At 54.7% G+C, this 17,502-nt stretch overlaps 1 protein-coding gene across 5 annotated transcripts in view; it reads left to right on the top strand.

Annotated features, from left to right (window-relative positions):
* NTRK3 (neurotrophic receptor tyrosine kinase 3) overlaps nt 1-17,502 on the top strand; it is a 204,480-nt gene that overhangs the window by 2,388 nt on the left and 184,590 nt on the right. Inside the window, exon 1 of one of the 5 annotated variants that reach the window (XM_086848327.1) lies at nt 5,626-5,647. The exons of 3 other annotated variants lie outside the window; for them this stretch is intronic. Coding sequence is in view for 1 of the 2 variants with exons in the window: in XM_086848326.1 (XP_086704452.1) it covers nt 5,732-5,808 (77 nt within the window). In the remaining variant the exon portion in view is untranslated. Of the gene's footprint in view, nt 1-5,625; nt 5,648-5,697; nt 5,809-17,502 lie in introns of those variants that run through there. One more of the 5 variants, XM_086848326.1, reaches the window with a different exon arrangement.

The following is a 17,502-nucleotide window of genomic DNA, read 5'->3' as shown; positions in this document are numbered from 1 at the left end:
GGGAAGGGTTTGGAAGCCACCAGCGTGAGCGACTGTGCGTTGTCAGATGCACAGACATCTGAACTGCTGTGAGAGGTAGTATTACACCAGTGCTTTGTGCCCAGAAAATGTCTTTACTGCTTTGAAAATGAAAAATGCTGATAAGCAGTCAGAAAAAAGGAGTGGGGGGAAAAAAACCCAAATGGACAACTCCAGAAAAAGATATTGGGTATTTTTTTTTGGAAAGGAGCTTCTCTTAAGTTGGGGAAGGAGAAGAAGGTGCCAGTTTTTGCTGGAATTTGTATGCCTCTCTGCTTCACACTGGGCAAAGCACATTCCTCCACCCCCTGCATGGTTGCTGGACCCATGCCTCCGTTTTTGGGCTTGGCAGGGCTGAGGGACAGGACTGGGGTGAACCCCAAAATGCTCTCAGGGGCTGAGACTGAGCATGAATGAAAACTTTCCATAAGGGTCTGTGTTTACTGGGAAGACAGAGATGGTTTATAGGGGCTGCTTATGGGAGCAGAGGGTTGATTTATGTGGCAGGGATGCTTCTCAGAGAAGGGGTCACTGCTGGGAGCAAGAGCTCCATGTTCATGCTCTTGTGCAGGAGGCATCAGGTCCTGGACCCTTTCAGGCTGATGTCAGGCCTCCCCTTGCCAGCCCTGACATCATGGCTGTTGGGGTGAGGGTGCCTAGAAGCCCAGCCTGGTCATCGCTGAATCACTCCTGGCATGTGAGTCTGATTCAGCTGGGCAAGGAGCAGTGTTTTCCCCCTGCTTGCCATGCTCACCGGGGACTTGGCCTCGTTAGGCAGCTTGTGGGCAGCCAGTGGGCAAAAGCACCTTCTCCCACTGGGCTGGGGGCGAGCAGGGGTGGCTCAGTCCTGGTCCAGTGGCTGAGGGATGCAGTGCTCCAGCTGGAACCTCCCCACAGGCCCTGGGGAAGGTGGTGGTCGCTGCTCCATCTTGTTGCTGGCGAAAAAGCAAATGGAGTGTGGGGTAGTGAAACAACCCTGTGACCAGGCAGAGCCTTATTCAGGTCCAAAAGAGAGCTCAGCTTCCAAATCAGAGCTTGAGTGTTGTTGATGAAAGACTGCCAGAGCCCATTCAGAGAGCTGGGCTAAAAAAACCCAGTGTGAGCCATCTTGGAGGGCTTGTCCATGTTACCCCCTGGAGCAAGGGCAAGGCCCCTCCATGCCAGCCCATCCCAGCCCTGCACTGGAGGCTGAGCCATCAGGAGTTTTGGGTTATATCACTTCTCAGTGCTGATGAGACCCCGTGAGGCGAGGACAACAGAAGAGCAACAGGGGGCACCCAGCCTGTAGTGCTGCCCAAGGAGGGTGGTGGGGCAGGCCAGCCCTATGGGTGCCCTGAGTGTGGTACCCCACCATCGAGCCTCCTTCAAAGGAATGGCCTTTGCTTCAATTCCTGGTGCTTCTGTCTTCCTACACATCCTCCTTCAGGGCTGGGGTGGCTCCTGCCCTGGTTGGGCTGAAGGGGACAGTAACACACAACCTTTTTGTAAATCCAGGTCAGTAGTGAGGCAGGGGAAATGCAAGAGCCTCCTGCCCTGAGATGGACGAGGAGGAGTTGGCTTGGCTGATGTCCCTCTGCCCTTTCCCAGCATTGTCAGAAACGTACCTGACTGTGGGTTGCATCCCTGGAGATGTGAGCCTGCACACAGATCCCTGGGTGAGGTGCCAGCAGCCCGTCTAGCCAGAGAGGCAGCTTGCACCTGGCTGACAAGGCTCCAGTGTGGAGTCATGCTCTGAACTTCCCCCTCTCAATTTCAAGAGAGGGCACTGTGGGGCATGTCCATGCCATTGCTTTTCCCGTGCAGCTGGGTGGCCTTTGCTGTGTCCCCAGCCAGGTGTGACTTACAGAGATGTCCAAGCTTCCCCCAACCCATCCTCACCCCTGTGCCGTGGGGCTTTACCCACCGCAAGGCCAGATGCACAGGTGGAACTCTGATCCCGGAGTTCCCGTGGCACAGAACCCCTTCCATCCCTGCCTGCTGAGCAGCTGGCGTGTTTGTCACCGCGGGTCCCCAGCCCTGGCACCGTGGGGGGCTGGCTGCCACATGGGGCTCGCCTGTGCTGCCGTGTGCCGGGGGGACAGCGGGCACGGCGTGCCAGGGGCGGCCGGGCCGGGGACTCACCCCGCTGGCAGCGTGGGCAGCGCCTGCGTGCGCCGGCACCGTGCGTGGGGAAGGACAGACGGAGGAGTTTGCCATCTGGGCCTCCCTACTTCTCAGCTGTTGCTATGGCACTGCGGAGATGCTGCTAGGCAGGCGGTGGTGGCCTGCGTGTGTCACCCCTGGGCTCCCTCGAGGTAGGGAGATGTCCCCGGTATAGAAAGCCTCACTCTTTACCCAGCCTCACCAGGGGAGGATGGGGGCTCTTATGGTAAAATACATTTGATATGTGGATATTCAGGGTGTATCTGTGCAGCTCATAGCTGCTTTCAACAGGGTGAGATGAATTGGGAGCAACCCAAGAGGAGGTGGCTCACTGTTGTGGAGCACAGCAGGATTTTTGGGTCTCAATGTCAGGGGCGAGAGGAAGCATCTTGCTCTCCTCCACAGACAAGAAGAGCATCTTCATTCTTTCCTATCTGTCCCACCGGTCCATGGCAGCATCCGCTCCGAGCCGTGGGCCTGGCCGGGGGTGGGAGAGCCACGTCAGCGCTGGGAGCCATGGGGGGAGCGGCAGCGCAGCCCCCACTCGCTGCGCGGGAGCTGGGAGCATGTGGAGAGGGGGAGAGCGAGGGGGTGCTCGGAGCAGCAGCACCCCTTCACTGCTGCTGCGGGGAGAGCTGAGGCACAGGGAATGCTCCTGTGTGCCCCTGTCTGGGAAGGAGGCAAGAAAGAAAGGGCAGGCCTCTTCCTGGAAGGGCTGGAGGAAGCAGAAGTTGTTTTGGTGATCCAAACAGCCATGAGAAAGGCTCCTGTGATGCTCAGATTATTGATTGCTCTGCTTCAGACAATAGGCACAAACTTTTGTCCTCTTTGGGAATCAGCCACGTTGTGCCCAGTGTGCCTCATGTACTACTGCTCTCCGGAGATGAAGGGCTCTGCATTCCCAAAGCCTCCCATCTCCTGGTCCCAGAGGCATTGGCACTCCAGAGACAATCAAAAAGGTCCCTAATTCAACCCATCTTGGATCTGCAGGGTTCTTGCCCATGCAGAGCATCTATCCTGAAGGATGTTAGGACGGGGAAGGCGGGTGCAGCACCAAGCTTTGAGGCCAGAAAAGGGTGCAAAGATATTTGGGACAAAGAGTTGGGCTGAGATACATGGTCTTGATGCTATAGAGGTGATTTAAACCGGGAGCACTGATCTGTATCCTCCCCCTTTCCTGTGGGCTGGCTGTTGGCTCCTTGCCCTGCTCTTACTGTCTTTCTCTCTGCTGACCAATCCTAGAGAGAGGCACTTTCCGGGCACAGGTGATGTCAGGTATTCCTTCAGGAAAGAGACAGTTTTGGTGACTGCCAGCACTTCCTAGACTTTTTCTGAGCCAAACCTGGGGCCTGAGCTGCTGGCCTGACAGGAGGAGCTGGTGGCCCAGATGGTTTCAGGGTGCATGTGACATCTCCCAGGTCCTCATGTCCTGCAGGTTTTGGGGAGGTCTAAATTGGTTCTGACTGATGGCTTGTCTCCTTACAATTGGAGAGGTGAGACAGAGGTGTTTCAGGTCTAGGACAGATGTTTAATGGGAGGAAGAAGAGACTGAGGAGGGAGATGCCTTGTTGTCCTTAGAGTGGTGTTGCCTCTGTGCAAGGGTTTTTGTGGAGCTCAGTCAGGGAAAGCTTTCTGGGTCTGCCTTACATTATTATCTCACCCCTGTGAAACAAAACATCTTCATGTGCTTCAGCATGAGGCTGCTCGAGGTCTCCCACAGCCCTGTGACCATCCATGCACCCAGCAGTGTGGGGCCCTGTCAGTGAACCCCCCAAACAGCCCCTGAGATGTCCCATGGGATCACCTTTGGGGAGCCCTGCAGATAGACTGAACTTGGTGATGCTTCCCAGTGCCACCCTGGCACACTGCCTTGTCCTGCTCAGTGAAGAGCCCCTGTTTGGTGTTGCCCAGGAGCTTATGGATGGATTTGGTGCATCCCATTAGGGGGCTGCTGACAAGTGGGAAATAAACCAAACTCTAAGCCTGCCAGGCTTCCAAAGTGAGTGTTACTAGTGCTTGTAACTCGGAGTGTTATTTCCAGGCACTGTGGAACAGCAGTAGTTTAGTGTTTCCTGCAGAGGGGGTTTCTACAGGTTGTGTAGGTGCTTTCTGAGCTTTCTGAGCAGGTGTGTTTGACAGCAGCCTGTGGGCTCTGCTCTCCCCCAAACCCTCTTGCTCTCCCCTCTGCACCAAGGGGCGCACAGCAACGCTGCCATCCAGGAGGTGCTGTGGGCGAGTTCCCTGCTCAGAGGCTGCGCCTTGTGCCCTGGCAGGAGATCGCAGTACTTTGTGCCCGCATGAGGAGATGCAGACCAGCAGCTCCCTCACCTCACACGGTTCTCCAGCTTCCAGAGAAGCAGGCATGCAGCGCCAGGACTGCACCGGGCTGTCCCCGTCATCCCCCGAAGAGGAGTCGCTCCGGGCTGAGGCTGTCGGCACAGGAGCAAAAGAGCAGCCCCGGGGATGTCCCACAAAGTCCGGCCGAGCCCCGCTGCGGGGGCCGGAGCCCGGCTCAGCCGCGGCTCCTCTGCCCGGCGCATCCCGGCTCATCCGCTCCCTGCTCCCGTCTGGAGGTGGCTGTGCCGCTAGAGGGCAAGCGGCAGCGCCAGACAGCCCGGCTGCGGGATGCGGGATGCAGGATGCGGGATGCAGGATGCGGGATGCGGGATGCAGGATGCGGGATGCGGGATGCGGGATGCAGGATGCGGGATGCGGGATGCGGGATGCGGGATGCATGATGCGGGATGCGGGATGCGGGATGCAGGATGCGGGATGCGGGATGCGGGATGCGGGATGCGGGATGCGGGATGCAGGATGCGGGATGCGGGATGCAGGATGCGGGATGCAGGATGCGGGATGCAGGATGCGGGATGCGGGATGCAGGATGCGGGATGCGGGATGCGGGATGCAGGATGCGGGATGCGGGATGCGGGATGCGGGATGCAGGATGCGGGATGCAGGATGCGGGATGCAGGATGCGGGATGCGGGATGCGGGATGCGGGATGCAGGATGCGGGATGCGGGATGCAGGATGCGGGATGCATGATGCGCGATGCGGGATGCGGGATGCAGGATGCAGGATGCAGGATGCAGGATGCGGGATGCAGGATGCGGGATGCGGGATGCAGGATGCGGGATGCAGGATGCGGGATGCGGGATGCGGGATGCGGGATGCAGGATGCTGGATGCGGGATGCGGGATGCGGGATGCGGGATGCAGGATGCGGGATGCAGGATGCGGGATGCGGGATGCGGGATGCAGGATGCGGGATGCAGGATGCGGGATGCGGGATGCGGGATGCAGGATGCGCGGGTACCGCAGCTTGGGGCCGCACCGGAGTGGGGTGTGGGAGCGCCCGGGGGCCGTGGGGCTCGGGGACCGGCTCACCGCTGTCACACCGAAAGGCCTTTGCTCTGCAGAGGTGCCCGTGCTGCTGGACCCCTCTCGGGCTCTCACCTGCTCCCTGACTCGGCATCCTCATCTCTGTGTGAGCACCCACTGGTGTCGGACGGTCCCTGGACCCGGCTGGGTTGATGGGTCGTGGCTTTATTCTCTGTGCTGCTGCAGGTGAATGTGGCCAGTGCACCCCCCTACCCACAGCTCTTCCACCAGTGCTGCAAGACACAGCCCCAGCCTGTCTGGATTGAGGTGATTTGCAGCTTTTTGGACCGTTTTGGGCCAGCCAAAAGCACACATGGTGAGAAGGTGCTGCTGGGCAAGCAGTGCCTGACTGGGGTCATGGCCTGCCCTCTGTGACCAGCTCCTGGCTCTGATCCTACAAGGAAGCCTCTAATAGCTCTGTCTGTTTTACTGATGGGCGAGCTGAGGCACGGAACAGTGGTGGAGCTGGCCTGCAAGAGGCAGAGTGAGGATGGAGATCCTTTAGCCCAGCACTGGGCAGGGTTTAGGGAGAGGCCAAGCATTGAGGGAGGGATAAACAAGGCTGTTCTATGGGTCCTGTTGTGTTTAGCAGACTTGAGAGAGGTCCATGGAGAAATCCTGGAGGCAGAGACAAGAGGACACAAGCTGAGAGCTGTCTCTGAGTGCCTCCAGAGTAGGTAAAATGTTATTTGCCCCTTTGATTAAACCTCTGCTGCATAGGCTGGATGGAGGTCAGAGAGCTTAAGAGACCACATGTCCTTCTCCAAGGGAGGAAGGCTGAGAAGAGCCTGGTGTGAGACAGAGCAAGGGTGAGTGAGGGCAGGAATCTGGCCTTGACCCTGTAACATCTTCCATGTGCAGCTCCTGGGATTATCTCACTTTCCCTGGCAGCTGGGCCAAAGAGGGGCTGGATATTTCCCTGCTGGCTATTGCCAAGGGCTGCCAGCATGATGGAAAGGCTGTGACACCCTGTGGTCCTGCAATAAAACAGCAAATAGACCCCCAGCATCATGGCAGAGGCAACATTTGGGTGTGTGTGTGTTGGGGAGTGGGTGATAGATCTTGGATTAGAGCCATGGTACTGCTCAGGGCCTGGGCTCCACTTCAGTTGAAGAAAGGGGGACTAAAATCTCTCTGGAGTCTCCTTGGAACACTGCACTGGAATCAATGCCCAGCTCACAGGGCTACTCCACCAACCCTGCTGTACTGTGTGCTTGGGTATCCCTGTCCCCCATGTACTACCCAGTTTCCAGACCCCAGGGAACTGGGGGGCCTTCCCTGTTCCCCTCTGTGTGAGGCCTGGCTTGCCTGGAAGGGTGGCACCAGGAAAATATGTGCTGTATTTTTAGCTTGTTTTCATGTGCTGTAGCAGTTGAGGAGCTGAAGGAGAAGCCAGAGCCATGTGTGCAGCCAGCTTTCCTCCAGCTGCCACCCACTGTTTTGGTATGGTCGGTAATGGAGCCGTGTCCTTCCTGTACCTGCGTGTGACATCACCCCCAGCTCTGCTCTGCCTAAGTAAAAACTGCCTTTTAATTAAAAACAAAATTCCCAGCAGCAGAGCAGGGAGGTCAGGAAGGATTCCCAAGTGAGTTTGATAGCACATGTGCAACTCGGGGTGTTTATTCTTGACTACAGTGCTTGTGGCAGTGACAACTAAATGGTTTTGGGATGCCAGGGAAGGCTGCAGTGAGGGGCTGAGTCCTGCAGCTCTCCTACAGCTCTGTGCTGGGCTCAGTTGTGCTGGGAGGGGCACGGGGCACTGGTGCCTTTGCTGGCAGCTCTGAACAGTCCCTGGGGGACTGAGAAGTGGGTAGGAGCAGATGTGAGCACGGTGAGGTCCCCATCCTTCTGGGCTGTGCAAGGCTGTCCCTTAACTAGTTCTCACCAGGAGGCTCCCACTAGGAAACGTTAATGTGGAAATGCTCAAACAGATGCTGGGAATCTGAGTGCTGCTGAGGACCCTGCATGCTCAGGGTTTTGCCAGGATAAATTAAGAATATGAATGCTCAGCTGAGCTGCAAAAATGCCAGGCTCTAACTCCTGACCCTGCTAGGACATGAAGCCACATGGGGGAGACCTCGGGTGCCTGCAGCTGCTGACTTTTCTTCTGCTCCTGGAGCAGCTCTGACCTCATCCCCCATCCCATGCTCTCCATGGAAATGCTGTGCAGTGACCTGGGCTGGGAACAATGAGTCCTGGCTCTCCAGTTGGTGATCCAGCTGTGCAAATGCTCCCTTGGGCTGCCTGCCCTCCTCCTGCCTGCTCCTAACCCAGGCAGGCAAGGTCAGCTTGGGCATCCCTTGTGTCCCTCCCAGCACAGATGGGATTGTCTGTGGGGAGCTCTGTGACTTGTATGTCTGGAAAAATATCTCTTGTCCCCAAAACTCTTTCCTCCAGTATAGGGATGGGTGTTCCTGGGGCAGTGAGGTGGATCCTGGCTTTGTCTGTCTCATGCCTTGTCAGTGCTCTCCCAGCCAAAATATAATCCCGGGAAAACTAAAGTGAAAGCCCCTGAGTCACTTGTGAGCAGCCTGTGGAGCAAAGTTCAGTGGGACACAGGCTCAAGGATGCTGTGTGTTCCCAGCTCCCTGGCCTGCTGAGAGCATCCCTTCCTCCTGGGGGTCTCTTTGTGCCTGTTCAGAGAAGCTGAATCTTACTGGGGTCTATTTCCTCTTTTGAGCCTCACATGGGCTCTGGACACATCGGTGCTTCCAGCCTCACAGAGTGCCCCACACTCTGCAGGGGAGTAGCACAGAGCTGAATCAGCATCAGAGCAGCTCCCTTGGGAAGTGTTGTGTCCCTCGTTTCAGGTCGGGGGTGATGCTGAAGGGTTTCCTTGGGAGCATCAAAGCAAAGCCTGAGCCCGAGGAATGCGGGCAGGGCATCCCCGGCGCAGGGATGATGGCTGGGCAGGGAGGGGTAACAAGGAGCTCTGCAGGGCTGGCACTGTGGGGGTTAATGGCAAGGTGCAGGATAGAGCTGGAGCGGATTTAGGAGAGGCAGAGCCTAAGCAAGCTGAAGAGCTATCAGGTGGAAAGCTGAGCTGTGGGTGCTGACATGTCGGGGTTGTGTGTGAGGGAGGCAGCGCCCTTGCAAGATGCTGCATGTTGGCTTTAAGGAGAGGAGCTGGAGCAGGGATGCTCTCAGGTAAGGTTGCCTGTCCTGGCTCTGGGTGGTTGGAGGGATGTGAGTGTGTGTAGCTGATTGCTGGAGCAGCCCTGGCTGCTGGTGTGGTGCTGGGCTGTGGTGATGTGTGCTGGTGACCCCCAGAGCTCTGGCCCTTGGGAGCACGAGCCCTTGGCTCCTTGCTTTTAGCTGAGATCCCATCCTAGGGCTAAAAGGAACTGCTGTGGGCACCCCTGCCTGGAAATGCTCCTCTCTGTGCCCTGTTCTGCCTGTGCTCTCCTCCAGGACTGGATGGCTGAGGTGGCTGATGCTCCCAGCCTGGCACTGACAATAAGCCCTTCCTTCCAAGAGGGATGGTGGTGGGATCCTCACGCTTTGCCCCAGGCTTGTCCCCAGACCCAGGCAGACTGCCCAGCACCCAGCATGCTCTGACCCCAAGGGAAAGATCCCTGCCTTCCAAAGGGCATGGGCAGCACAGATTTATTTATTTGGAGACCTAATTAGCATCTTTAAATATTCAGTAGTAAACAAACTGTGTCTAGTGGGATCAACTTTTACAAACAGGGATTTTAATTTTTTTTCCTCCTCTCTGGGACATGCACTTGGTTTTTAAGTGTTTGGGGAGGAGCAGCTGTGTGTGGGCTCTGCGTGATGGGTGAGGGATGGACCCACAGCGCTGCTGGTGAAGAAGAGGGGGAAGACAGGGATGAAGGGGCAGGATGTCTTGGGGAAAATGGGGCAGAAGAAGCAGGGGTGTGTGCCTGGAAAATTGGTTTTGGGGAATTGCAGAGCCAAGTGCTGGGTTTTGGCATTTCCTGCAGGATGTGTCATTCCCTCCTGCCCAGGCAGGTGGAAGGGGACAAGCAGGAGATGGAGGCTCCTGCCTTGGCACAGCTAATTGCAATCAAAAGGTGGTGGTCCCTGCAAGGGGAGGTGGTTTGCAACTGATCTGCATCCTATTATCTCTGCAAATGGAGGCCTGCCTGGTAGCAGATTACACTGGGGGTTATTTATGGGCAAAGCACTGTACAGTTTTAATTTTTCCTTTTTGCTTATTCAGGCTTTAGCTCCAGAGGAAAATAGCCTGGGGTGGCTTTGAAATGGATTCTCTCTGCCCCATTAACTTATTCAGTGAGTTTAATGGGCCTTTTTTTCTCTGAGCCTTGAAGCCATCATTAAAAGGCAGAGATTTATAAAAGCAAAGATACTCCTGAGCTTTAGTCAAACTTTGGGGGAGCGGGGCAATGGTGTTGCTGCTCTCTGTGGTTCTGGTGATGATGTGGGTTGGGTGTTGCTATTGTGCCTCTCTGGAAGTTTAACACGGATAAGGGGAACAGCTTGTTTGAGATGCTGCCCATGTATCTCTGCTGAGGACCTGTGGGATCAGCCGGGCTGTGAGAGTGTCCTGTAAATGATGGGATGTTGTCCAGGCTCCTACACTTTGGGATATTGCCCGTGTGACCTGCCTGAGCTGCAAAGCTGCATCTCTCCAGGCTGAGAGAGAGGAACTTCTCTTGCTTTGTGTAGGCTGCTCACAACTTTATTTTCACCTCTTTTATGCCATGCTGGGGCTGGGCAGTGCTCGATGCTTTCATGGGTGTCTATGGTCAGTGCTTGGAGCTGTTCCCCTCCATCCCTCTCTCTTCTAGTGGCAAGAGTCTAATAGCACCCCTGCTCACCTTGCTGAGCAGCCCAGTGCTGCAGGAGGTTGGGGTTTGCAATCCTGCAGGGATTGCACCTGCTTAGCATGTGTCTTCCTGTATTTGTTACAAAATAGGGGAGTGTCTGGAGAATGAGACTGAGATGAAACGTCTGAGTGAATTCTCCCCTTTTTTTGCCTCTTCTGTGATCAACCTCTCCACTCCTTGTTTTGCAAGCCTCTTTTTGGGGAGTAAACGTAGGAGCATGCAAGGTGTGGGTTGGCATGTCACCAGGGGCCCCCTCCTGCTGGCAGGGCTGGAGCTCTTGTCCCCAGGCCATGACGTGCTGCAAATGTCACTTGTGGAAGGGCAGCCTGTGCCTTGTACCACTGGCAGGAAGCAGTGGCAGGGGAGAGCTGGGGGCAGCAGGATGTGTGTCCTGGCTCACTCCTGGACATGAAGTTGAGCTCTCACCTCCTGGGCTGGCAGAGACCAGCCATGGGGTGCTCCAGGGGGGTGATGACACAACAGGGTGGAGCTGCTGTGCTGGGACAACTACTCCTATATATTTTTTTCCTCTTCTTGCTTCATGTGTGGCGTGAGCAGGCCAGGTGTAACCTTGGTGTCTCTGTGCCCAGCCAGGGTTGGGAGATGTGTGGTAGCTGGAGATCCAAACACGCTGCCACCCCTCAGGTTTTGCACTGTGTGCTTGGAGAGTGCATCCCTCACCAGCCCTGCTGCAATTCAGGGCTGGGGGCAAGATGCTGTGGGACAGGGAAAGAATCTGCTTGCCCAAAGTGATCACACGTGTGGGGCTGACCCCATCCCCTGGCCCCTGCTGGGTGCCAGAAGCAGCTGGAAAATGGGACTGGAGAGTGGGTGACGTGACTCATGTGTGTCTGTGCTGGTGGGCCTGGGGCTGGCCCAGTGTCCCCAGCACAGGGAGGAGGGACAGCAGACTGTGACCCTGCCCGCCTGTCCCCAGCCTGGCAGCCCCGGCCCGGGGGCGGGAGGAGCCTTGGCAAGGGGGGAAACAGGGGGGGACTGTGGGGCTTGCCAGGAGGAAGGAAGGGCCCCCAGCTCCAGGAGGAGATGTCTGAGGGTTTGTTTGTAGCTTCCCTGGAGGCACTGACCACCAAGGCTGCCCCTGGAACACTGCCCTGGGCCAGTGGTGGGACAAGGACACACTGGAATGACCCAGTGGTGGTTGTGGCCAAGCAGAAAGCAGCTGCAGCATGCAGCCATGCTGGGATAGGCCTGTCTGTGACCTCCAGAACAAGAGGGAGGCTCTTTGGAGATCCATCAGCTCCCACATCCCTCCCCAGGTCACAGCGGTCAGGGGAAGGAGGTGTTCATTTCCTAATAAAGACCCATAAAATGCACTTCTCCCCTGCCCCTGTAAATCTTTGTCTCTCCTGAGCTACCTGCTGGTAAATTGCTGCTGACCCTGTAAATCACCCTCTGCTTTGCTCTGCCTCCCCTGAATCCAGACCTTCCTTGTAAATCCTCTGTCCCTGTTAGTTTTCCGCTGCCGATCCCCTTGCTCTGCCTGTGCAGTAAATCCTGAGCCCTGGTGAGGCTGGGGGAATGGATGGGGAGATGGAGGGCAGCTGTCCCAGGATGGGTTAATCCCTCCCACCAGCTCCTTCAGGACTCTCTTGCCAGTGGGAGCTGGTGGAGAACATTTTTCCTGGCTGCCTGTGGGGAAGGTCATCCTTGTGCTGTAAACAGGGCTGGGCTGTCATCCTCAGCTGGGCTGCAGCCAGCTGGCTGGAAACTGGAGGGTGTTGGTATCCCAGCCCTCAGCAGGGCTCCTAGGGATGGCTGGTCCCCCAGGACACGTTTCTGAGATGTAAAAATAGCTGGAGTAAAGTGAAAATCTCCTTTTATCCCTTGAGTGCTTGGGGTCATGCCATAGCTTAGCTTCACTGTGCCCCTATGTAAGCTTCCTTCAGAGGGCATTGAAGGAGCTGTGGGCAGCAGAGGTTCCTTGTGTAATGGAGAATTGTCACCTGGGCTTCTGCTGGATGCTGATGTTATGTTCCTGAGTCCTGAGTTGCTGGGATGACCATGCTGTATTTTTTTCCCCCAAAACAGCATGTAGGAGCTGAGGCAAAGGGTCTGTAAACGAGCTGACCTGATGGAGATGTGGGAAAGCCAAACCTCAGCTCAGTGCCGTGACCTGGGTGTGCTGGGATGTGCCAGGGGAGGTGTCAGTGTCTGTGGGAAAGGCTGTGTCTGGAGCTCATGGCTTGTCCCCAGTGCAGCTGGAGGTGCTGCTGCTTTGCTGTGTGCTGGGCTGTCCCGAGGTGTTGGGCAGCTGGCACCCAGGCAGGTTTACTGGGGTACAGATTACTGGGTATTTCTAAACCCTGGTGAGCAGAAAGCAGTGACACTCCAACACAGACGCTTTTTTCCTCCTAATGAGCAGGAGTGAGTGATGCCCTGAAGTGCAGGAGCAGCTCCCACAGAGGTCAGGGGAGCACAGAGCAGTGGATGCACAGGCAGAGTGGGGATGGGGTCATCCATGGGAGTGTTTTGGAATGCTGCTGTCTGAAAAACTGCTGTGTGAACACAGGACTTAGAGGGTCCTGCTTGGCTCATTGGGGAGGAAAATGCTGTAAGATATCTGAGTCTTTGTGATGTAGCTTTGAGTACCTCAGTCCTCAAGGTATGAGGGGGAAACTGAGGTACAAGCCTAAAGCAGGGGAGTGCAGCCTTTCCTGACCTTTCCCAGGCCTGAAGGAGCTCCTCAACTGCCTGAGTGTTCAGGGTTTGGTTTACAGAAGTGCTGGCCTGACCCAGCATGGACTGTGTGTGTCACATGGAAAGGCACCGACCTGTGTCATTGTGGTCCAACTCTCCCTGATCATCCTGAGTGTGGCTGCCAGAAAATCTGCAATAAAAATGTGGAGATGCTCAGGATGGCTGATTCAGGCATTAATATTAACTCCTGGTGGTGCTCTGCAATAGACCTGGGCTTGACCCTGCTGGGTGTTTCCTTCAGACCTTTCTCCTGCTGCCAAAAATTTTTTAAAATTTGTTTTTCTCCAGTATCTTGTGCCTGAGCTGTGTATTAGCACTGGCCTTATGATGCTGCTGTGCTCTGCCTTTGGGAGGAGGATGGAGGAGATGATGTGTTTGTTGGGAGCACAGGGATGCTAAACAGCAGTGGGAAAGGCAGGGGGCAGCGGAGGAGAGCAGAGGCAGATTTTCAAAATCCATATAAATAGCAAAAATAAATTTCCAGCAAACGCTTCCAGTCCTGCAGTATTAAGAAAGTGAAGCACTAGAGGATAAGGAAAGCATGAGCAATAACAGCAGGGATTTAGAAAGAATAAATCTTGCCAGACAAACCTGATTGCTTTTTCTTTTTGATGGAATCACAAAATTAGTGGCTGAGCAGAACGTGGAAATCCTAATATATTTGGATTTAGCAAAGCATTTGATATAGTGTCTCACCAAATCTTACTCTCAAAATTAGTTCAGTTTGCCTTGGATACCACACTGCCAAATGGACTGAGAACTGGCTTAGGGCCCTAAACTGATAGTGATGGGCTGTGTCTGGGGAGAGGGGGAGCTGTGGGAGCAGAGCTACAACCTGGCTATTCTCACTGAAAAAAATGCAAAGCAAAACAACAGAAAGCCCCATAATAATAATAATAATAATAATAATAATAATAAAACCCCATAAAAATCCAGGAATGTGGTCTGAGTTTGAGGCACCTTATTATGGGAATATTGACAAATTGGAGAGAGTTCAGAAGCAAGCAGAGCAGGGGAAAAAGACATCAGAGGGGTCGGATTACCCGCGGAGGGAGGCTGGGGGCTGAGAAATCCCAGGGCTGGAGGCATTTCAGGGAGGAGCAGGTGGAGGCCAGTGGGGCTGGGATGGACATTTGGGACCTGGCAGGGAGCAGCACCTCAGCGCCCTCGCCCCCGCGCAGCCGAGACTCGCCCAGCTCCCATTTCACGGCCCTTTCCAGATATTATGGGATAAGCAGGGAGAATATTCACCGTGACTGTCAGAAAGAACATCCCTGACCGGGGGAGCTGGGCACGTTTCCTCAGGGAACATCCTGAGCCTCGGAACAAGCAGGAGGAGATGGCCTGGGGTGATTTGTGTCTGTCGATGGGGATTTTTTTCCTGGACTGTGGACTTGGATGGGAAGCTGAGAGTTGATTGTAGCTGCTTTGAGGTGCTGCCTCCTGAGATATTTATCTGCACCTCACAGACATTTATTTATCATCACAGAAGGGGCTTGGAAACTGCTGGTGGCAGCTGGAATGCAGATGTGTCCCCAAGGGAGGATGGCCATGTCCCTTCATGTTTAAACTTCTGGAAAGGTGATGACCCTCTGGTGACTTTGCAGAGGAAGGAGAGGAGAGCTTGATGCTGCTCACAGGGTTTTGTGTGAGGAGTTGTCTGGAGGACAAACTGGGAAGGATGAGGTCTTCCAGGAGGTTCATCCATGAAGCTGGCTGTCCAGAATGCTGAGCTCTAGGAGTCCTTCAGCACTCAGCTGGGGCCTGGGAAGCATGCTGAGTGTTTGGAGGCTCTTGGTATAACTGCAGGGTTCCCACAAGGTGAGGGAACCTGTGGCTGGCAGTGATGGCTGGTTTGGGTCATCTGGGTGCCACCAGGGCTGTTGCCCCCCACTGCCAGTGGGATGGCTTGGTTGAGCCAGGCTTCTCTGCTTGCCTTTTAAAGAAAATGTGTGCCTTTTGATACAACTGCAAAGAAACTTTTGGTATGGAAAACGTAGCTTGCTGGAGGGAATGTTGCTCTGCATAGGAACAACCATCCTTGTGAGCCAGGAGTTACCTGGGATGGACCAGAGCTGGGGAGAAAGCCATGGAACAAAGCTTCCATGAAGGGCTCCTAGAAGATGGGGTGGCCTTGTGTTGGTGTGCTGGTCTCCTTGTAAGACCACAGGGTTTTTTCAGCCCTGCATGGTCCTTCAAGTGTTCCCCTGCTTTGCATTTCTCCCTGCCCAGAGCTGAGCCTGCTGGGATGGGGCTGAACCAGGCAAAGTTTGGGAGGTATTTTTAGCTGTTCTAATTGTGGCAAATAAATGCCATTCTTACTTGTTGGGATTGAGCTATGGCTAAATCACAACTAGTTCTAATGATGATAATTACCGGATTTCAATATTTATAGAAACGGGTGCTTCCTTCATATTGGCAGATGCTGCTCTGCTCTCACCTTCACAGATCGAAACCTTGGCTCATTAGCACTGCACCTATTTACTTACTTGCACATCTCTTAACCCACAGATGACAACACATGAGAGATCTGGAAAGATGTGGGCCCAGTGCAGACACTGTAGTCCTCGGCTAGAAGCTGTGGGATGAATAGGAAAGCACCTACTGAAGACCTCTGGGTTGGATTCTTGCTTTTTGGGAACTCATGAGAGATGTCCTCAGGGCTGCAAGCTTGCCTGGTTCTGCCAGGGCTTAGCCCCCAAGGGGTGGCTGTGGCTGTGCATATTTTTGCCTGTGTTAGAGCTGCGGATGCTGCTCGGATCCCTGTGTGCACCGGCACACGTACGCGCTGTAACTGGGACAGAGCTGAGAGGTGAGGCTACACAAACAGCTCCACTCCTGTGATGCTGGACTTGGAGGAGCTCGTGGAAAAGGCTCTGGGAGGCTCCTGCCTGCAGCAGCAGCAGCTTCTGGTTGTCTTGATTTGGCAACATCGTTCTCCAGTCTGGTACTGCAGGAGGGTGGGCACCTTTAGGAGCAAATAGGGTGCAGAGCCATGTATTGGGATGGCCATGTGCCATCCCCTAAGCTTGGGATGAAGGTGCAGCCCCCCCGGACTCTCAAACCAGCTCTGCTGGGTGTTTGCAGCCTGTGGATCCTCACTGGTATCTAGCCCCATGCACCCATCAGGTCTGAGACTCCCTCCTTGAGCAAGGTGTAGAAAAGATTCACTTATTCAATTTGCTATCTCTCCAGTGCCACATAAGCTGTATTGATAAATTAATCTTATATTGTTGTGACTAAACAGCCCTGCAATTTTTTACACTGTGCAGTCTAATCTGTCTTGACAGCTGTATCATTAGTTTATATTTGTTGTAATCTTATTCACTGTGCAGGCTGTGGGGAGTTTTTATTTGAGGTGTTGTGCTGCTATGCAGGCAATGGGCACAGCTCTCTGCTGGGCATCTCGGGGTGCTGTGGGGTGTGCCGAGGCAGCCACCTGGGTGCCCTCCCCAGGAGTCAGCCCCAAATTCTGCTCTGCTGCCTAATAGCAGAATCTTCCTGGTAGCAGCATCCACAGGCCTGACTGGGCCTCACCAAAGCATCTGTGCTGCTGAGGTTTTGATGGGAGCCTCCAAGCTGGGGTAAAGAAAATGTGGATGTTGGAGGAACTGCATCTTAAGGCATCCTGAAAGTTCTGCTGTGGGATGGGAGATAAGTTGTTTGCTTGGTATGTGTTTGTTTTCTGTGATATGGGATGGTCCCTGTGCACTGCTGAGGTTACCTCTGGGTCACAGGGCATAAAGGGACTGTGGGAGCTGGGACAGCACAGTCTGTCACCCAGATCTTTGCAGGTGTTGCAGAAGGGCTGGTGATATGTGCTGGCACAGTGCTGTGACTCGGAGGTGACAGTGGCACAGAGTCACGGGTGGCTGCCTGCTCCCCTGGCTTCTGTCTGCTTTTGCTGTCCTTGGCCCAAGTGGGGCTGATTCAGGTCTCTGTTGATTTTGTAGAGTCCCTTTGCTTTGCAGGCAGCTTTGTGTGCATGTTCTTTCAATAACATCTCCCCAGAACTGTGGAGCAAACTGTTTTGGGTTGGTGCAATGAGAGTTCTGCCAGCAGAGAGCAAGATACTGCATACCCTGGGCATGGGACAGGGGGTGGGAGGCATTTTGGCTGCTGCTTTCTGCTTTTTCTTGAACTTGCTGAATTTGGGAGAGAAAGAACAATTACTGGAGCATAGGCTTCTATTATTTGCAGCATCTCTGACCAGTCATGGATGGTTCAGTAACAGCTCAAGCCCAAACTTCTCTCTTGAGTGCATTCATTTGGGATCTGGCAAGATGATCCCAAAGTAGATGTGTAGATGTGTACCTTGCAGCCTGGTGGTTCAAATTGTTCTTTAGTCCTTTGAACAGGGTCATGCACCTGTAATGCAGGATCCAGCAGTGCTCTGTGCTCTGCTCAGATCCACCCTGGAACCAGTAAT

The sequence above is a fragment of the Cyanistes caeruleus genome, chromosome 13 (assembly GCF_971803275.1).
Source record: "Cyanistes caeruleus chromosome 13, bCyaCae1.hap1.1, whole genome shotgun sequence".
Lineage (NCBI taxonomy): Eukaryota > Metazoa > Chordata > Aves > Passeriformes > Paridae > Cyanistes > Cyanistes caeruleus.
Note: the sequence above shows the minus strand (reverse complement) of the source record. Positions and strands in the feature narration are given on the sequence as shown.